General features: G+C 42.5%; 1 protein-coding gene across 3 annotated transcripts in view; it reads left to right on the top strand.

Moving 5' to 3' along the window:
- Positions 1–734: 734 nt before the first annotated feature.
- Positions 735–22,571, top strand: part of LOC106570074 (oxysterol-binding protein-related protein 10) — a 110,507-nt gene continuing 88,670 nt past the window's right edge. For all 3 annotated transcript variants that reach the window (XM_014142035.3, XM_014142034.3, XM_014142032.3), the window contains exons 1-2: positions 735–1,257; positions 18,799–18,974. In XM_014142035.3, the coding sequence (XP_013997510.3) occupies positions 992–1,257; positions 18,799–18,974 (442 nt within the window). In that variant the 5' untranslated portion in view covers positions 735–991. The remainder of the gene's footprint in view (positions 1,258–18,798; positions 18,975–22,571) is intronic.

Genomic DNA, 22,571 nt, shown 5'->3' with positions numbered 1-22,571 from the left:
ACTAATTTGTAAGTCGCTCTGGATAAGAGCGTCTGCTAAATGACTTAAATGTTAAATGTAAATGTACTGTAAAACAAACTTTCAAAATTCTTCCACTAGAGGCACCATCATATTTCTCTCCGAATGATAGCCCAAAACTTTTCTAATTCCTTATGAGTAAATATTACGGTATTCTAGTAGAAGAGTGTATAAAAGTGTTGTAGTCTTATTTGTGTTGAAATATGCGATCCAACTGCTCCACACTCCAAAGTAATAAGGTTGATATAGTAGTCTGTCAAAGTAATCAGACCAGACAGATATTTTCATATTTTTTTACTTTGACTATATTTCACCGCTTCAATTAAGTGCAACGTTTTAAACTTCTTACATTACCACAACAATATTTTCAAAGAGCTAAAGCAAGTCACACAATTTTTTTCTTCATGGAAAATTACTATTTAATTTGAACCCTATTGTCAGATACAGTATGTCTGAGAATGCCCCTCATTTACTGTGATTGAGATAGGCTACCCCTAAAATAAAATGTTCATTAGCCTATTTAGGCCTGCATCATATGGATGACTACCACGTGAATTAGTTGTATAGCTGATTGGAATTACTTGAAAATAATATTATTCAGCTATTTTGGGGATGATGATGGTGAGCTGTGTTCTTGGTTGTGATGTGTAATAAGATTGGACTGTTATATGAGGGGGTTGGCTGAGAGAGTCAGGAAAGGGGGTGTCTGCACTGTGATTCCCCAACTAAACGTTAGAGCGCCACGGCGATTCCGTCGCAGCAGCAAGGGAACTACAGCAGTGCTCTTCATGCGGGAAATTATGCCTGGTTTCTTGGGCAGAGAGGGACGCTCAAATCACCAGGGAAACATGAATATTACATATTTAACCTTTTGATTTAGGCCAGTAGACATACATTCTGTGTTTACCACAATGTTCTAGCAACAAAAAAAAATCTCCTTGCTGTGCTCGACTCCGTCTGTCCCGTCGTCAGTATGGAGAAGACGATCTGCAGTCCGCATTCTGGAACAAATAAAACGAACTCTGGTTCACTGCTGTCGGACAAGGGGAATTCGGCGAGAAAGATCGGACGAGCTGGTTCTCACAGCCCCGGCTCGGCTTCACTTGGGAGCGGGGCCGGTGGAGGAGTGAGTCGGGGAGGTTTATTGGGAAACAGTATGCATTTTCAGCAAGCATGTAAGCGTCAGTTAGAAGGAGTGTTGAGCAAATACACAAACTTAATTCAAGGATGGCAGAACAGGTAAGCAGCACTTTAAATCATGAGGTTCTTACCCACTGGTCAAAAACTGGTTGAATCAACGTTGTTTCCACGTCTTTTCAACCCCATAAATCTACGTGACATTGAATCGACGTGGAAAACTGATTGCATTTGCAAAAAGTAATCAATGTAAGGGCATTTTGTCATGGTTTCCATCAAACTTTTAACCTAAATCCAATGACACAGGTTTTTTTTGTTTGTTGGTTAAACGTTGAATTCACATTGGTTGACAACTCACTCGAATGTAAATCAAAACTAGACGTTGAACTGACGTCTGTGCCCAGTGGTGTAGTGTCATAAAGTGTAATGTTCCTTGGTGCATGCTGTTAGTTTTTCCTCCACCTTGCACTGCAAAGGTCAGTCGTGTGTGGAGTGATAACGTGTCACTGTTTCAAAGGCTACAAGGTTGCAGCCATAGACCAGAAAATTGAAACATTGTAATTTTGCCATATTGGATAGCAATAAAGTTGCTCATGCATGATTTAGCGTTTGTAGGCCTTCCCTGCCCCAGTATCTGTGTGTGTATAGTCAACATCTCAAACGCAAAAGATACTGGGGCAGGCCTTCTCTACAACCAGTGGCGATTTTTAGTTGGTAAATCTTGGTGGGGCAAACCCCCCCCCCCCCCCAACATTTTTTTAGGTGCATGCCAGCAAAGCCACTACACAACACTAAACAATACATTCATTGCACGATAACGGTGACAAACAGTGCCCACAAACTGTTAGGGCCTACATAAAGCTGTCCCAACACCTTACCACCTAGACCTGGCTATCTTACAGTATTCTCCCTGTACACCAAGTCAGAACCGTAGGATAAATAAAGGGGGCATTTAAGCAGACGATGAAAGCTCTTACAATATTTGATGTTTACATTTCTCTAAAATAGGCTAAATGTTCACCACCAAGTCAGAATGGTAGGTGGAATTATGAGGTTGAGGCTACTAACAGCTCACTACATAACATACACTTAGTATTACTTTCTGATCTACAGTATACTTGCATATTACATAATTTATGCTGCTGCATACCAGATATTTTTGGACTCTCCTTGCTGTGCTGTGCTCACTTGAACAGGAAGGTGGTGCAACGGTCCTTCATGGGCAAATTTTGTCATCAAACCTTTATCAAAGTCTGGCAGTCTCTGGATTTATGGTGCTTTTAAGACAACTGGGAACTAGAAAAAAAACAAGGTCGAATCATGATGATGTCAGTGAAAGAGACCCGGGTTCCCAACTTGCAATTTCGATTTGGATGACCGCTCAAAATGCATCTTCCCAGTCGGAGCTATTTTTTTAACGAGTTCCCAGTTTTTTTCTTGAACTCTCTGAAGTCAGTTTTCCCAGTTCCGAGTTTCCAGCTGTTTTGAGCGCGGCAGAAGTCATGCTGGATTCACAGCATAGCCAATGTTGAATGTTTATCCTTTTAAGTATGGAAAAGACACCCTTAAACCCAGTATTGGACCACACACCCACTCCACTGAATAGCAGGCTAGTGATTGCATGGCAATGCTTGCTGTTAGCCACTGATTCCTTCCAAACCACTCATTGTTGAATTTGCGATTTCCAACTTGTTGTGTAATGTTCATGGCCTGTTTATCTATAATTTCTCTTCATTTGACAAGGATTGAAAAGGATTTGCCCATAGATTGTCGACTTGATTCATGATGACTGCTAGCTTGTTATTTAAGATTTTGAAAGTATGATGTTGACATGATCAGTCCAATCAAAGCTACAGTAGATATAACGTGATTTGACATCATTTTATCGGTGGCCAATGACCTTGAGCCATCTTGGATAGGCACTTCCAATGTAACTCTATGGCAGCACCCATGGTGCTTGAGTTTTCAAGCTCTACCCTTACATTTTTCAGTGACGTAGTGTCCCCATGAGTGACCGAACACTGAGCCAATCACGGCGCAACTTGAGAACATTACCAACCTCTACGCTCCGTATTTTCCGCTGGCTGTCCCACCACCACAGAAAGCACTGAGCTAGGCTGAAACCCCTGCATTTTGGAGCTGCCTTACTCAAGAAAGCAAAAAAGAGACCATGTTTGTATGCGGCTTTATTAACTCAATGTATTTTTTATTTTATTTGACATTGTTTGCAAACTGATGTGACAAACATTAATTCCAAAATAACATGTGAAACAGGCACACAAAAAATGTATGTACACTACCGGTCAAAAGTTTTAGAACACCTACTCATTCAAGGGTTTCATTATTTTTATTATTTTCTACATTGTAGAATAATAGTGAAGACATCAAAACTATGAAATAACACATGGAATCATGTAGTAACCAAGAAACTCTTGGCATTCTCTCAACCAGCTTCATGAGGTAGTCACCCTCAATGCATTTCAATTAACAGGTGTGCCTTGTTAAAAGTACATTTTTAGAATTTCTTTCCTTAATGCGTTTGAGACAATCAGTTGTGTTGTGACAAGGTAGCCCTATTTGGTAAAAGACCAAGTCCATATTATTGCAAGAACCGCTCAAATAAGCAAAGAGAATCAACAGTCCATCATTACTTTCAGACATGAAGGTCAGTCAATACGGAAAATTTCAAGAACTTTCTTCAAGTGCAGTCGCAAAAACCATATAGCGCTATGATGAAACTGACTCTCATGAGGACCGCCACAGGAAAGGAAGAACCAGAGTTACCTCTGCTGCAGAGGAGAAGTTAATTGGAGTTACCAGCCTCAGAAATTGCAGCCCAAATAAATGCTTCACAGAGTTCAAGTAACAGACACATCTCAACATCAATTGTTCAGAGGAGACTGCGTGAATCAGGCCTTGGTGGTGAAATTGCTGCAAAGAAACCACTACTAAAGGACACAAATAATAAGAAGAGACTTGCTTGGGCCAAGAAACATGCAATGGACATTAGACCGGTGGAAATCTATCCTTTGGTCTGATGAGACCAAGTTTGATATTTTTGATTCCTTTGTGAGACGCAGAGTAAGTGAACGGATGATCTCCACACTTGTGGTTCCCGCCGTGAAGCATAGAGGAGGAGGTGTGATGGTGTGGTGGTGCTTTGCTGGTGACACTGCCAGTGATTTTATTTAGCTATGCTGGTTAAGTGTGACTTGAATTCTATCGCAGAATTCTGCAGTGATACGCCATCCCATCTGGTTTGGGCTTAGTGGGACTATCATTTGTTTTTCAACAGGACAATGACCCAAAATACACCTCCAGGCTGTGTAAGGACTGTTTGACCAAGAAGGAGAGTGATGGAGGGCTGCATCAGATGACCTGGCCTCCACAATCACCCAACCTAAACCCAATTGAGATGGTTTAGGATGAGTTGGATTGCAGAGTGAAGGAAAAGCTCAGCATATGTGCCCCGCATATGTGGGAACTCCTTCAAGACTCATGGAAAAGCATTCCAGGGGATTACCTCATGAAGCTGGTTGAGAGAATGCCAAGAGTGTGCAAAGCTGTCATCAAGGCAAAGGGTGGCTACTTTGAAAAATCTCAAATATAAAATACACTGCTCAAAAAAATAAAGGGAACACTTAAACAACACAATGTAACTCCAAGTCAATCACACTTCTGTGAAATCAAACTGTCCACTTAGGAAGCAATACTGATTGACAATACATTTCACATGGTGTTGTGCAAATGGAATAGACAACAGGTGGAAATTATAGGCAATTAGCAAGACACCCCCAATAAAGGAGTGGTTCTGCAGGTGGGGACCACAGACCACTTCTCAGTTCCTATGCTTCCTGGCTGATGTTTTGGTCACTTTTGAATGCTGGCGGTGCTTTCACTCTAGTGGTAGCATGAGACGGAGTCTACAACCCACACAAGTGGCTCAGGTAGTGCAGCTCATCCAGGATGGCACATCAATGCGAGCTGTGGCAAGAAGGTTTGCTGTGTCTGTCAGCGTAGTGTCCAGAGCATGGAGGCGCTACCAGGAGACAGGCCAGTACATCAGGAGACGTGGAGGAGGCCGTAGGAGGGCAACAACCCAGCAGCAGGTCCGCTAACTCCGCCTTTGTGCAAGGAGGAGCAGGAGAAGCACTGCCAGAGCCCTGCAAAATGACCTCCAGCAGGCCACAAATGTGCATGTGTCTGCTCAAACGGTTAGAAACAGACTCCATGAGGGTGGTATGAGGGCCCGACGTCCACAGGTGGGGGTTGTGCTTACATCCCAACACCGTGCAGGACGTTTGGCATTTGCCAGAGAACACCAAGATTGGCAAATTCGCCACTGGCGCCCTGTGCTCTTCACAGATGAAAGCAGGTTCACACTGAGCACATGTGACAGACTCTGGACACGCAGTGGAGAACGTTCTGCTGCCTGCAACATCCTCCAGCATGACTGGTTTGGCGGTGGGTCAGTCATGGTGTGGGGTGGCATTTCTTTGGGGGGGCCGCACAGCCCTCCATGTGCTCGCCAGAGGTAGCCTGACTGCCATTAGGTACCGAGATGAGATCCTCAGACCCCTTGTGAGACCATATGCTGGTGCGGTTGGCCCTGGGTTCCTCCTAATGCAAGACAATGCTAGACCTCATGTGGCTGGAGTGTCAGTAGTTCCTGCAAGAGGAAGGCATTGATGCTATGGACTGGCCCGCCTGTTCCCCAGACCTGAATCCAATTGAGCACATCTGGGACATCATGTCACGCTCCATCCACCAACGCCACGTTGCACCACAAACTGTCCAGGAGTTGGCGGATGCTTTAGTCCAGGTCTGGGAGGAGATCCCTCAGGAGACCATCCGCCACCTCATCAGGAGCATGCCCAGGCGTTGTAGGGAGGTCATACAGGCACGTGGAGGCCACACACACTACTGAGCCTCATTTTGACTTGTTTTAAGGACATTACATCAAAGTTGGATCAGCCTGTAGTGTGGTTTTCCACTTTAATTTTGAGTGTGACTCCAAATCCAGACCTCCATGGGTTGATAAATTGGGTTTCCATTGATTATTTTTGTGTGATTTTTGTTGTCAGCACATTCAACTATGTAAAGAAAAAAGTATGTAATAAGATTATTTCTTTCATTCAGATCTAGGATGTGTTGTTTAAGTGTTCCCTTTATTTTTTTTAGCAGTATATATTTTGCTTTGTTTAAGACTTTTTTTTTTAATGGTTACTACAAGCAATAAAACTGGCCATCTTTAGACTAGTTCAGTATCTGGAGCATCAGCATTTGTGGGTTCGATTTACAGGCTCAAATGTCCAGAAACAAAGAACTTTCATCTGAAACTCGTCAGTTTATTCTTGTTCTGAGAAATGAAGGCTATTCCATGAGAGAAATTGCCAAGAAACTGTCTCTAACCAGAATAGAAAGAGGAGTGGGAGACCCTGGTTCACAACTGAGCAACAGGACAAGTACATTAGTGTCTAGTTTGAGAAACAGAAGCCTTGCAAGTCCTCAACTGGCAGCTTCATTAAATAGTACCCGCAAAACACCAGTCTCAACGTCAACAGTGAAGAGGCGATTCTGGCCTTCTAGGCAGAGTTTCCAAGAAAAAGCTATATCTCAGACTGGCCAATAAAAAGAAACGATTAAGATGGGCAAAATAACACACACTGGACAGAGGAACTCTGCCTTGAAGGCCAGCATCCTGGAGTCACCTCTTCACTGTTGACGTTGAGACTGGTGTTTTGCGGGTACTATTTAATGAAGCTGCCAGTTGAGAACTTGTGAGGCGTCTGTTTCTGGACAAAGAAGTTATCATGACAGAGGAAAGGTTTATGGTCATAGTGCCTAATTGGCCACACTTCTAGACAAAAAGAAAACCAAAAGGGATTCTGTTTCATACATCAAATTCACAATAAAAAATTGCCAGTATGACAAACTAGTATTATTATTTTTTTTTCTGTGGGACTTTACACTCCCAACAGTTGTAAACGGGATCCTGGTATTATTCATGGTGAAATATCACTGTGCAGTGTGGCCCACTGTATCTATAGGGCTGCAGAGATGAGCTGAGGGACAGCAGTGTGCTAGAACACATATATGCTGTACTGTATGGTTGGCAAGAGGTCAGAGAGAGTGGGAAGCTGGTAGAGGAGAACAGAGCAGCAGGTGATTTGACATAGCGGCTGGCATCTTATTCCCTAGTCATAAGTAGTGCATTACATAGGGAAAAGGGTGTAATTTGGGGGGACATCCCCAGACACCCAGCTAGGATGGCTGCTCTTCCAGGCCTCCTGTCCCCAGCCCACCTCCAAATGCACCAGCCTGGCTGAGCTGCCCCTATACAGTGACGCGTGTGTACCAGACTCCCAGTCCTGGGCTCATACACTGGAACAGTGTAGTGTATGAGGACTGCCGGGTACTTGGGCTGGCACATGTGGTGTGTTTTAGAGTGAGGTGAGTGGTTATTGATTCATAGTGGTTATTGATTCAAAACCAAAGGTGTTTGAAGGGTATGTGACCTTTCTCACCACAACCTGAGTGAGATGCATATACGCACACATTCTCTACCGCTTTCAAACGGTTAGCTTGTACTACACATCAAGCAGTGTATAACTCCATGAGGAGTTGGGTTTCAAGATGATTCTTCCACAAGAACAAAATACTTCTTTATTTCTAAATGAGTTTTTAGGTGTATTGGAGGCAAATTGGTTATTTGGAGTTCGTGGTAACTGTCCCATATTGAATTTAAAGAGTGCTGGACGCTGGGTGTCTTGGCTTTCAAGTTTAAATTTGTTTTGGTTCATTGATCTGGGTTGTTGCCATGTCTGAGGGCACATGGAAATGTGCACATGAAAATAAGACGGGTAAGCTACAGTGAGCAGCAGCTGAAGATCATATGAAATCCCATTCCAAAACTCAAATTATCTGTATCATTTTGTTTTCTTCAGTCAAAGGAAAATAATGCTAGCCTATTGAACCTACCTGAATCATAGCAGTGGTGTGCCTACCTGGCTGCTACTTGTAAATAATGAGAGCAACGAAGTTGAAAGCTTTTCCTGATGTGTTGCGGTGAGTGCCACTTCAACTCTTTTCTGCTAGTATAGCCCTCTTATTCTTGACATTATTTGATGTGTCATAATGGACCGAGTAAAACATACTGTAACAGTACATGTAACACTGGCTATAGGCTTGAAAAGCCAGCAATGTATTTTCCCTTCACCACAGATCTCATGGCCTTAAATTGCAGTTTTAAAGATGGTTGGATCTAGTTTGTGTGATGTTTTGGGCAGAAAATTGAGCAAGCCGAAAATAGAACTTCCAAAGTATGCCGTTGCAAGAAAATGTCCTTTTGACATGTTTTCCACCAGCAAGCCTACCATGCCTCGGTTAAAAAATGGCATAGAATACACAAGAGGCAGTCTGTCATTGGGAGACTGTGTTGCTGTAATACTAGGTCTGTCAATCACATCCTTGTTTCTATTTGTGAAAGAGCATAAACATTGTAACATTGTACTTGGCTATGCTGTGTGCTTCACTGAGAGTGGGTCTTTGCCAAGTTAGTGCTGTGTGTCGGTGATCATGTTAATGTCGATTTGCTATAGAATTTTTGTAGGTGTATTGTACTGAATACTTAGTTTTCATGTGTTTGTCTCACACGTATGCACATATTTCAGTGAAACTAGCAGCCCTTGGGAACTCTGTCAGGGTTTCAACTTACTAATGTGAGGTAGAATACGTGAGGTGCAATTTTGAAATTTGGTTATGCAGTAGCAGTTTTTCTCTTATGTCAGTCAATTAGCCCATGTCAGCTAACATTTTTTAGATTGCTAAGTTAGTTTAGTGGCCAGCTAAACTTTTTATCATGGTCGAATTACCGACCGGTGGGCCCTCATTGATTTTGTTAGTCAAACTGCAAACATTTCTCTCCACCTTATGGGAAAATGTGTATATTTGCAGGACATTTGCTGTAAAACAGCAAATTTTCCTCTCCACTCCATTGCAAAGTGTGTAGAATTGCAGCACGCTTGCTTTAAAACGGCAACATTTTCTCTACACGCCATGGCAAAAAGTGTTGAATTGCACAAAATGTACAATTATTTTATATATATATATATATATTGTACTACCGTTGAAATGTTTGGGGTCACTTAGAAATGTCCTTATTTTGAAGGAAAAGCAAAAATAATTGTCCATTAAAAATAACATAAAATTGATCAGAAATACAGTGTAGACATTGTTAATGTTGTAAATGACTATTCATTCTTTAATAAGAACAACAGTTTTCAGCTGTGCTTATATAATTGAAAAAGGGTTTTCTAATGATCAATTAGACTTTTTAAAACGATAAACTTGGATTGCTAACACAATGTGCCATTGGAACACAGGAGTGATGGTTGCTGATAATGGGCCTTTGTATGCCTATGTAGATATTCCATACAAAATCTGCCGTTTACAGCTACAATAGTCATTTACAACATTAACAATGTCTACACTGTATTTCTGATCAATTTGTGTGTGGGTACGCAGACCTGCGGTCCCTCATAAGTTCAGATTTGTTTTGTGGCCCCCACCCCCAACAAAGTTGCCCATCCCTTAACTAGGTCCTCAAATTGTGCAAAACACTGTCACCTTGAGAGAGAGGCTGCATGTGCATTAGGATTAATGGGTTACTTCTCCATTATGGCTCCCCAGTCTCTTAGACCCCAATGATCAGACGAAAGCTTTCTGAGAAACTGGGCTGTTACACACACACAGAGAGAGACACTGAATTACCTCCCACATCACATGGGCCTCATTACTTGCAACTTCAATTGAAAAGATGGATGATTGTGGCATGCGGGGTGCCATCCAATAAAGTTGCAGTTATCAAATGCATACTGTGGGCTGGAAGCTAAGCTATTGAGTCTGTAGAACTTGGACTTAAGTATCTGCTTTGTAATGTGTGGTAAACCAACCTTTTTCAGGGTTACTGTTTTACCACAACTCAAAAAGTTTTCTTCTTTGAACTAGTTTAGCAAAACTCGAGGCTGGTTTCCAATGGGACGGCACAGACCTGAGGAGAAATCATTTAAAAACAACCCAGATGAACAAATGTTTTTTTGCATATGATGCTGCACTTTCACATTTAACTCAGTGCTTCACATTTTTTTTATTTGAAATATGTGGGGGAAATGGTCACAAGGACATTTCAGACACTTATTCTGTCATGTTTAACTACATTGGCAGCAAGGTTACCTGGCTGTAGTCACTATAATATTACTATACTTTGTAAAACCAATGTCCTGGTCACATTCAGGTCTTCATGATGTATCACACGTGTTGCAGAGAGGAGGATCTCTTTTCCTCTAAAATTGGTGTCTTCTCACAGGACACACTTCATAATAAGGTTTCTGTTCTTCTGAACACTCGTACACCATTCAGTAACTATGCTATGGCTGGGCTGGTTATGATCTGAGCGTAATATGGAGGATTTGGGTTATATAAGGAGGTTCTATTTAAGTCTCCCGTGTGTGCGATGAATCATATCTCTGCAAACGTACCAATTGGAACGGTGCGCTGTGCAGGATGCAGAGTTCCATTGATCAAAGCCTGGTCTGGGTGCTGTTTTTTTCTCAGCTGGAGTCCAACTGATGGACCCGACTGACAACTTTCACCATACAGAATTTAATTAGTTTTCCTTGTGGTTTCCACCGTGTTGTGTATGTTTTACACCAAGTTGTTACAGTAAGCCTATTGTGAATCCTAATAATTTGTATTGTGTCTTGGAGTGTTTATGGTGCTGGGTTTGGTATGCTACTTGTTTTACGCACTGTTTATTTAGGACAATTGCATGACTGAGGTCACCTGGATTTCACTCAATCATTTACCTGTCCGGACAATTATTTTTTTTGCCCGAGGTACGGGACAATTACAAGTGAACCTAAGTTGTTATTATTTTGAGACTGTGTTGCGACATTTTATTATTTGTGTGGTCATTTATTTTCATAATACAACCAACGCAAAAGAACAGTTGTTTTTGAAGTTATTTCTTTCAATGTTTAAGCGTTTATGCAAAGCATATTTTACAGAGGTGACTTTTACATAAGTCCTTTTGCATTGGTGTAGACTTGACTGATAAACGAGACCAACTCAGAAACAAAAGGAGAAATCAACTTTTCTCTGGTAGGCATGACATACTTGCCACCCCTAACCAACCATAACCTCAAGTCAAAACCATTACAATTTGATGAGCTGTTCAGCGGTCTTATGGCTTGGGGGTAGAAGCTGTTCAGGAGCCTTTTGGTCCCAAACATGGCGCTCCGGTAATGCTTGCCGTGTGGCGGCAGAGCGAACAGTCTATGACTAGGGTGGCTGGAGTCTTTTGACAATTGTTAGGGCCTTCCTCTGACACCACCTGGTATAGAGGTCCTGGGTGGCAGGAAGCTCAGCCCCAGTGATGTACTGGGTCATACGCACTACCATCTGTAGTGCTTTGCGGTCAGATGCCAAGCAGTTGCCATACCAAACTGATGCAGCTATTCAAGATGCTCTCAATGGTGCAGCTGCAGAACTTTTTGAGGATCTGAGGGCCCATGCAAAACATTTTCAGCCTCCTGAGGGGGAAGAGGTGTTGTCTTGCCCTCTTCACGACTGTCTTGGTGTGTTTGGACTAGAGGTCGACCGATTATGATTTTTCAACGCCAATACCGATTATTGGAGGACCAAAAAAGCCCATACCGATTAATCAGCCGATTTTATTATTATGATTTTTTTTAATATGGTGTGTGTGTGTGTGTGTGTGTGTGTGTGTGTATGTATATATATATATGTGTATGTATGTATGTATGTATGTATATATATATGTATATATATATATATATATATATATATATATATATATATATGTATATATATATATATACTGCTCAAAAAAAAAGGGAACACTTAAACAACACAATGTAACTCCAAGTCAATCACACTTCTGTGAAATCAAACTGTCCACTTAGGAAGCAACACTGATTGACAATAAATTTCACATGCTGTTGTGCAAATGGAATAGACAACAGGTGGAAATTATAGGCAATTAGCAAGACACCCCCAATAAAGGAGTGGTTCTGCAGGTGGGGACCACAGACCACTTCTCAGTTCCTATGCTTCCTGGCTGATGTTTTGGTCACTTTTGAATGCTGGCGGTGCTTTCACTCTAGTGGTAGCATGAGACGGAGTCTACAACCCACACAAGTGGCTCAGGTAGTGCAGCTCATCCAGGATGGCACATCAATGCGAGCTGTGGCAAGAAGGTTTGCTGTGTCTGTCAGCGTAGTGTCCAGAGCATGGAAGCGCTACCAGGAGACAGGCCAGTACATCAGGAGACGTGGAGGAGGCCGTAGGAGGGCAACAACCCAGCAGCAGGTCCGCTACCTCCGCCTTTGTGCAAGGAGGAGCAGGAGAAGCACTGCCAGAGCCCTGCAAAATGACCTCCAGCAGGCCACAAATGTGCATGTGTCTGCTCAAACGGTCAGAAACAGACTCCATGAGGGTGGTATGAGGGCCCGACGTCCACAGGTGGGGGTTGTGCTTACAGCCCAACACCGTGCAGGACGTTTGGCATTTGCCAGAGTACACCAAGATTGGCAAATTCACCACTGGCGCCCTGTGCTCTTCACAGATGAAAGCAGGTTCACACTGAGCACGTGACAGACGTGACAGAGTCTGGAGACGCCATGGAGAACGTTCTGCTGCCTGCAACATCCTCCAGCATGACCGGTTTGGCGGTGGGTCAGTCATGGTGTGGGGTGGCATTTCTTTGGGGGGCCGCACAGCCCTCCATGTGCTCGCCAGAGGTAGCCTGACTGCCATTAGGTACCGAGATGAGATCCTCAGACCCCTTGTGAGACCATATGCTGGTGCAGTTGGCCCTGGGTTCCTCCTAATGGAAGACAATGCTAGATCTCATGTGGCTGGAGTGTGTCAGCAGTTCCTGCAAGAGGAAGGCATTGATCCTATGGACTGGCCCGCCCGTTCCCCAGACCTGAATCCAATTGAGCACATCTGGGACATCATGTCTCGCTCCATCCACCAACGCCACGTTGCACCACAGACTGTCCAGGAGTTGGCGGATGCTTTAGTCCAGGTCTGGGAGGAGATCCCTCAGGAGACCATCCGCCACCTCATCAGGAGCATGCCCAGGCGTTGTAGGGAGGTCATACAGGCACGTGGAGGCCACACACACTACTGAGCCTCATTTTGACTTGTTTTAAGGACATTACATCAATGTTGGATCAGCCTGTAGTGTGGTTTTCCACTTTAATTTTGAGTGTGACTCCAAATCCAGACCTCCATGGATTGATAAGTTGGATTTGCATTGATTATTTTTGTGTGATTTTGTTGTCAGCACATTCAACTATGTAAAGAAATAAGTATTTAATAAGATTATTTCTTTCATTCAGATCTAGGATGTGTTGTTTAAGCGTTCCCTTTATTTTTTGAGCAGTATATATATATACACACACACACACACACACACACAGCTCTGAAGTGGCAACGATACTGAAGAGTCTGCTTAGGAGACAAATACTCTCAACTGTTTGAATAATAAAAATAGAGTTTAAGTTACCTGTGATGAATGCTGAAAACAAAAACTGTAATTTCTATATGCAGGAAATCCTTTTTTAATAATGGGCATGTAAGAATTGACTACCAAAGTGCGAGTCACAATTCCCATGACACCTTCTAGCAAAATCTGAAAAGCGGTTCCTTCATTTATTCCATAGAATATTTTTAGATTAACTTAAAATAAGGTCTGTGTTTGGTTTAGGCTTACACCACCTTGCCAATTTTATAACTGTGTACATATCCATAGGATATAACTCTGATCAATATAAGCGAAGCAAATTTTTTTTGTAGAGTGGATTCATGAAAATATGTTGACAAACGTTACCTAGTGAGATTTACACGGGTATCAAAACGCCGAGGCGGTTTAAGCACAAAACACAGACCTTATTTGAAGTAGATCAAGACATTCTCTATGGAAGACATGAACGGTAAAATAACGAAGGAACCCCTTGCAAGTTCAGCCGCAAGTTATTACAGGAATTATGACGCGTCGACTATTTCTCTCTAAACCATATATCTTTGACTATTACGAGCCTGCTGCTGCCTACCACCGCTCAGTCAGACTGCTCTATCAAATATCAAATCATAGACTTAACTATAATATAATAAACCTTAGTTTCCGGATTTGACCATATTAATGACCTATCATCTCGAAAACATTATTCTTTCAGTGACATACGGAACCGTTCCGTATTTTATCTAACGGGTGGCATCCATAAGTCTAAATATTCCTGTTACATCGCACAACCTACAATGTTATTTCATAGTTCCGTAAAATTCTGGCAAATTAGTTCGCAACGAGCCAGATTCTGTATACCCTGATTCTGCGTGCAACGAACTAAAGAGAACTGACACAATTTCACCTGGTTAATATTGCCTGCTAACCTGGATTTCTTTTAGCTAAATATGCAGGTTTAAAAATATATACTTCTGTGTATTGATTTTAAGAAAGGCATTGATGTTTATGGTTAGGTACAGTCGTGCAACGATTGTGCTTTTTTTCGCAAATGTGCTTTTGTTAAATCATCCCCGTTTGGCGAAGTCTGCTGTCTTTGTTAGGAAGAAATAGTCTTCACAGTTCGCAACAAGCCAGGCGGCCCAAACTGCTGCAAAAACCCTGACTCTGTTTGCAAGAGAAGTGACATATTTTCCCTAGTTAAAAGAAATTCATGTTAGCAGGTAATATTAACTAAATATGCAGGTTTAAAAATATATACTTGTGTATTGATTTTAAGAAAGACATTGATGTTTATGATTAACTACACGTCGGAGCAAAGACAGTCCTTTTTCGCGAATGCGCACCGCATCGATTATATGCAAAGCAGGACAGGCTAGATAAACTAGTAATATCATCAACCATGTGTAGTTAACTAGTGTTTATGATTGATTGATTGATTGTTTTTTTATAAGATAAGTTTAATGCTAGCTAGCAACTTACCTTGGCAACGTAAAGCAGGTGGTAAGATCGTTGCGCTAGTTAATGTAAGGTTGCATCCCCAAGCTGACAAGGTAAAAATCTGTCATTCTGCCCCTGAACAAGGCAGTTAACCCACCGTTCCTAGGCCGTCATTGAAAATAAGAATGTGTTCTTAACTGACTTGCCTAGTTAAATAAAGGTAAAAAAAAAAAATACATAAAAAAATCGGCAAATCGGTGGCCAAAAATACCGATTACCGATTGTTATGAAAACTTGAAATCGGCCCTAATTAATCGGCCATTCCGATTTAATCGGTCGACCTCTAGTTTGGACCATGATAGGTCCTTAGTGATGTGGACACCGAGGAACTTTAAGCTCTTGACCCGCTCCACTACAGCCATGTTGAGTCATGGGTGAACAAGGAGTACAGGAGGGGACTTATGCCGTGTTGAAAACAACTGGGAACTTTGGACAAAAAACTAGCTCCGACTGGGGAAAAATCTATTTGAACGGTCATCCAACTCAGAATTCCAACTCGGTTCTCTTTGTAGAGCTCCGACTTTCCAACCTTAGGATCACTGACGTCATGATTTGACTTCCAAGTTGTTTTGAACAGGTTAACCAACCCATAAGCACGCACACCTGAGGGGTCCCCGTGTTGAGGGTCAGATGTGTTGTTGCCCACCCTCACCAGTTTTATTTTATTTAACCTGGTCAGTTGACTGAACACATTCTCATTTACAGCAACGACCTTGGGAATAGTTATGAGGGTCAAATTGGGACTTTAGCCAGGACTCCGGGATAAGTGCCATGGGATCTTTAGTGACCACAGAGTCAGGACACTGTTTAATGTCCCATCTGAAAGACGGCACCCTACACATTGCACTGGGGAATTGGTATATATATATATATATATATATATATATATATAATATATATATATATATATATATATATATATTATATTATATATATATATATATTTTTTTTTTTAGACCAGAGCTTCTACTGGCCCTCCAACACCATTTCCAGCAGCATCTGGTCTCCCATCCAGGGACTGAACAAGACCAATCCTGCTTAGCTTCAGAGGCAAGCCAGCTGTGGAATGCAGTTTAGTATACTGCTGGTGGCCTGTCAGGAAGTTCAGCATCCAGTTGCAGAGGGAGATGTTTAATCCCTGTGTCCTTAGTTTAGTGCTGAGCTGTAGTCCATGAACATCATTCTTACATATGTGTTCCTTTTGTCCAGTTGGAAAGGGCAGTATGGAGTGCTGTAGAGATTGCATCATCTGTGGATCTATTGGGGCGGTATGTGAATTGGAGTGGGTCCAGGGTGTCTGGGATAATGGTGTTGATGTGAGCCATGGCCAGTCTTTTCAAAGTATTTGTGAGTGCTACAGGGGCAATAGTAATTTACAGGTTACATTGGCGTTCTTGGGCACAGGGACTATGATGGTCTGCTTGAAACGTATGTATTACCGACTGGGTCGGGGAGAGGTTAAAAATGTCAGTGAAGACACTTGCCAGCTGGTCAGTGCATGCTCTGAGTACATGTCCTGGTAATCCATCTGGCTCTGCTGCCTTGTGAATGTTAACCTGTTTTAAAGGTCTTTCTCACATTGGCTATAGCGAGCGTGATCACACAGTCGTCCGGAACAGCTGGTGCTCTCATGCATGGTTCAGTGTTGCTTTCTTTGACGCGAGTATAGGAGGTATTTAGCTGATCTGCTAGGCTCACGTCACTGGACAGCTCGCAGCTGGATTTCCTTTTGTAATCCGTAATAGTTTGCAAGCCCTGCCACATCTGACGAGCGTCAGAGCCGGTGTAGTAGAGAGAACACTCGGTCCAATTAGTGTGCTTTGTCTAGATTTTTGGTTTATTTAACATGACTTGAGCTTGCAGTTAGTGCTTTACGCAGTTTCTCCTATAGTATTATGTTTAGAGATATAAAGATGGTGGTAAAATGGCATTATTTATCAGTTTTATCCAAATGTATGACGAATGAGGGCGCACATGAGGGCGCACAACTCGATATTAAGGTGTTAATGTTTTGTACACTCTGTGTTTGTTTCTTGTAGCATTGTGTGGCGATTTCCATCTATCCATGTTGCAGAGATCAGCACAGCAGGTTAGGTTTAATAGAAAATATTGACACAAGTGTTAAAAAGAGGGACAAAGTACTGCTTTTTTGATTGTTTCGTCTCATGATTTGTTTGACAGGACTTTGTTTTCATCCTCCCTAGGGCCAGAACTTTTCCCAGGATTTTTTTTAACCATTTGACCTGATTAGAAAGAATCTGGGCCCACCATAGCCCATATAAAACTGTTATTTAAAACTGGTTGACGTATTACTATGACCTACCATACCACTAGGGTTCAGAGTTTTACCTGGTGAAGTTAGCCTATCAGATCAGGAAAAACTCTGGGCCCCAGCAAAACTATTTCCCCTCACCACCTCAGAAATCATCACGCAATGTTACAAATTGAAAAAAAATATTCTATTAGTAGATCATACAATCAAAAACATTTCAGCTGTATAAAAAAACATTGCTCTGTTATTACCATTTATACTGTAGTAGTGTTCAGCTCAACGAGACAATTCTGATTACACTGCCACGCTCAAAGGGGGGCAATTGTTGGGCCAGTGCCGTGCGCAACCTCCCGAGGTAGCGCTCGACACAATTTTTTTTCTTCTAGTTTACACAACGGTATTGTCTCTCGAGAATCGATGCCTCTCGAAAATATCCCTTTGCCGTCGTCAATGTGAAAACGGTCTATGATGATGCTCTCGGTAGTGGCAGTGTGGAGGATTGTGTTGTTTTTTTGTCTGTGGGTTGTATTGACCTGTAAGTAAGTGCTCACTCGGCTTGTTCCAAAGCCAGGTCAATTGGTCAATAGAGCTGCTTCTCTAATAGCACATGGAAAGAAACGATTGATCGGCAGCAAGAATTTCCGGTTAACAACACTTCTGGGTTTAGATGGCCGTACAATGAAAAGCCAACCAAACAGGGTGACACGCTATCTATGTCATGAATGCTTTGTGACAAGTCAGTCCAATAGGCTATGTCCCATAGCCAGGGTCTCTGTGTGTGTGTGTCCTTTACTTGCTCTGTGTGTGTCATTGCAGACTCGCAGGCTCTGACTGTATTTCAGTTAGGCCTAAGCTAGGAGGCATTTATTAATCACAAAGGTTCCAAACCTGTCTGATTGTGTGAAATGTTCAGTCCGCGAGCTGTGGGCTCCAGCTGCTCCACTCATGGTACCTATACACTCTAATGGCTACTTGGGTAGTTTGAGATTTAGTTGGTGGGTAGGTGTTGATGTCACTTCTTAATACGCTCAGTAATGTGGCTGAAGCTTCTATAATGAAGAGCTCCTGTAAATCTGGCAAGCTTTTTGCATGAAAGGTGAGAGGAATTTTAGTGGTGGATTTCACCCATCCTGTATGTGTGCTCTCTCGCTCTCTCGATCATCACTGTATTACTTAGCTGTTGCAATTACTGCTAAAGCAATAGAATAAGTTTTAAACAATGATGAGGACATACAAACAAATGATCATATAAATGTTTCTCTCCCCTCTTTTTGTTCTTCTATTTTACTACCCCCTCCCTTTTTCTCACCCTCTCCTACAGGTACTTTGTGCTGGATCCAGAGCTGGGACAGCTGCAGTACTTTGTACATGAACATGGCAAGAGCCAGAAGCCCAGGGGTTCCCTGCCTCTGATTGGTGCATCGGTTGTCCAGAGTGATGAGGCACCACACATGTTTATCGTCAACTCATTCAATGGCGAGCTTTACAAGCTCAGAGGTACACTAACCCTTATTAGTCAGAGATTGGGTATTCAGGGAGATTCCATGGGGACAGTGGGAAGATTGCGTTGCCTTGTGGGTGTTTTGCGGTTGCGCAATATAGTGATACCACTTCAGCAGCTTAAATTGTGCACTGGGGGGAAAACATTCCCAACAACCCAGTCTTTGTTTTGGAAAAGTATATAAAGAAATTGAACCTGTGATGTTGTAACTTAGCTTCATGAATATTTCATGAGTCACATTACTAACTTTCATTTTGCCAAGTCCATTTCCCACACTTGACAGGAGTTCTCTTGAGCTAGCATGAGTGGGCTACACGGGTATTCTGTATAAGCTGCCTTGTCGCATTGCTGAAAGTTTGAACAGGGTAACTGTACTGGTCGAAACTTCCTGTCAAAAGGGACACTCCCCTCTATGAGCTATGGTTGAGGCCTAGGTCCATTGGGTTTAAACTGGTCACTATGCTACAGGCTCGCTCTGTTCGGAAGTAGGGGTGGGATGATACCAAAAATGAAAAGACGAAGTAGACCAAACTCTTTTGATCCTTTTTTGATCCAGGTTTTTAACCTGCTGTATGTAAAATATTGTGTGCTATAGCTTGGGGAAAAAAATAAATGTGACTCTGGATGACAACATAATGATGTTTGTTTCCAACGTTAGGGCTGTTTACCTGAAGATATTGACTCCGATTTGTGTTTCGTTTCCTTGCCATGATACTAATAAGTATCGCAGTTCGTCCCGGCCCTAGTCCAAAGCCTGCATCCGCTGATGAAGCAAGAGACTCCCTGTCGCTTTAGTTTGCGGAATGTCCCTGTACATTCCCCAAGGGAGGTATCGGAATAACTTGCCCTGTATCTGTGGATGACTCAGTGGTCCATCTATTGAGCGCCGAGCAGAAAATATAGTCCCACAGAGGATAAGTAATTGTAGCAAATCAATGTAAGAGCAGGGATCCACTGTCTACAATGTAGGGATGGAACTAGATACAGCTTAAATAAAAGGTTAAATTACAATCCTTGTCAAAGAAGCTAGTTGAGTGTATGTTTTTATTTGGAAGGTCTAAACGCTATACTTAGTGGCATACAAGTCATTCCTCTGATTGGGATGGTGACATTTTGAATTAAGCCAAATGACGGGGAACAATACCCACCGCCCTGTGAGTGTAGCAACCTTTCATGAGTCTTTGACCTAAGAATTAGTAGGTGCACCTTCAATCTCACACGGGTTGTCATGGAAACCCAGGCTTCTACCGGGAAGGGAGAAGTTCAAGGTTCAACCAGGAACACGTTTCCTGTTTGGTGATTCTGCAACAACAGACCTCTGTGGTATCGCCGTATGATTTTTGTACAGCCCAGCTGTGAATGTGTCCTTTTCTTTTCATGATGTGGGTGTCCTTGAATCCCCCTTCACAAACTGTCAAACGTCAAGTCACTGGAGAAGGTGCATATTTCTGTAAGCCAATAATCTCCCTTCAGGTGTCCTTGGTCGAACATTTGATCTCAACTCTTTTTAATAAACATTTTGAGTTGAATTTAAGAATGTCGTATTCAAGCCATGTGGAATTATGTGAGATCTGATACAGACGCTAAAGCACAGGCTGCGTCTTCATCTGATACCCAACCAAGGCAGCATAAGGTAATTAGTTTTAGTCGAATAAGCGGGAGCTTTATGTTTTGCGCTTCGCCCGGAGCCATGCTCATTGCTCCAGAGTGTATGAAATAAAAAGGTGAAAACGGCATGAATTAAATCCTGTTTGAATTATCAAATGGCAAATTTTAAAGCTGTTGATCAGATGATGCCAGGAATAAGACACGAGGGTGTTTAGAAGGGTCAAGTTATTTTCACGGCTTTTCAAGGGGACCATTTGAGATGCCTGACTGCATATCAGACATTATTGTGAATTATTGAAGTATTATTATTAAGCAGTAAGGCCAATGTACTACGACTGAGGGCTGTTCTTATGTACGACGCATCAAATCAAATCAAATTTATTTATATAGCCCTTCGTACATCAGCTGATATCTCAAAGTGCTGTACAGAAACCCAGCCTAAAACCCCAAACAGCAAGCAAAGCATGTGAAAGAAGCACGGTGGCTAGGAAAAACTCCCTAGAAAGGCCAAAAACCTAGGAAGAAACCTAGAGAGGAACCAGGCTATGAGGGGTGGCCAGTCCTCTTCTGGCTGTGCAGGGTGGATATTATAACAGAACATGGTCAAGATGTTAAAATGTTCATAAATGACCAGCATGGTCAAATAATAATAATCATAGTAGTTGTCGAGGGTGCAACAAGCACGTCCGGTGAACAGGTCAGGGTTCCATAGCCGCAGGCAGAACAGTTGAAGCTGGAGCAGCAGCACGGCCAGGTGGACTGGGGACAGCAAGGAGTCATCATACCAGGTAGTCCTGAGGCATGGTCCTAGGGCTCAGGTCCTCCGAGAGAAAGACAGAAACAGAGAATTAGAGAGAGCATATTTAAATTCACACAGGACACCGGATAAGACAAGAGAAATACTCCAGATGTAACAGACTGACCCTAGCCCCCCGACACATAAACTACTGCAGCATAAATACTGGAGGCTGAGGCATCGCGGTGTGCCTGGACACAGCCCCTAGCCGTGGTATATTGGCAATATACCACAAACCCCCGAGGTGCCTTATTGCTATTATAAACTGTCTACCAACGTAATTAGAGCAGTAAAAATACATTTTTGTCATACCCGTGGTATACGGTCTGATATACCACAGCTATCAGCCAATCAGAATTCAGGTCTCGAACCATCCAGTTTATAAAATATTTAATATTGATAGAACAAATTCAATCTAATCTAGAATAAGGATCCATATTACTTCTACCTACTAGGGATGGCAAAATAAAGGAAACACCAACATAGTGTCTCAGGGCTCAGACACACCAATAGCATTTGCTGGCAGAGAGTACTTGGTACTCTGTTCAGAGATGCTAGCTTTAATTTGCGAACTGAGTGCACACCGATTTTTACACTAGAATCAAGTGAAAATGTCAAGTCACACGTCTATAGCGGGTGGTAGCAAAAACACAGCGTGCTGAATGATGTGTTTGGCTTTAATAGAGCGTCGGGCCACCACGAGCCAGAATGGCTTCATTGCGCCTTGGCATAGATTCTACAAGTCTCTGGAACTGTTTTGTTGAAAGTGGTGAAAAACGCTGTCAGGCGCCACGCTAGAATCTCCCACAATTGTTCAATTGGGTTGAGATCTGGTGACATAGGCGGCGTTTACACAGGCAGCCCAATTCTGATCTTTTTTTCCACTAATTGGTCTTTTGACCAATCACATCAGATCTTTTTCAGAGTGGATCTGACTGGTCAAAAGACCAATTAGTGATTTGTATTTTATTTTTAACGCTTGCACTACGTAGGATAAGCCTCGGGCTTATGTTCTTCCCAGCAACTGCAATAATCCCTACTGTTCCATAGTAGTCATGTTTAATAACGTTCCATCAGCTATGAAGTACATTTTCAGTGTGCTGCCCTGTCATATTATCTCCATTCACCTTAATCAGATCCCCCACCAGCTCCCTCAAAAGTATGAGACTATTATTTTAGCCAACAACAT

The sequence above is a fragment of the Salmo salar genome, chromosome 14 (assembly GCF_965601325.2).
Source record: "Salmo salar chromosome 14, fSalSal1, whole genome shotgun sequence".
Taxonomy (NCBI): Eukaryota; Metazoa; Chordata; class Actinopteri; order Salmoniformes; family Salmonidae; genus Salmo; species Salmo salar.
This window is presented reverse-complemented; position numbering and strand designations above follow the sequence as displayed.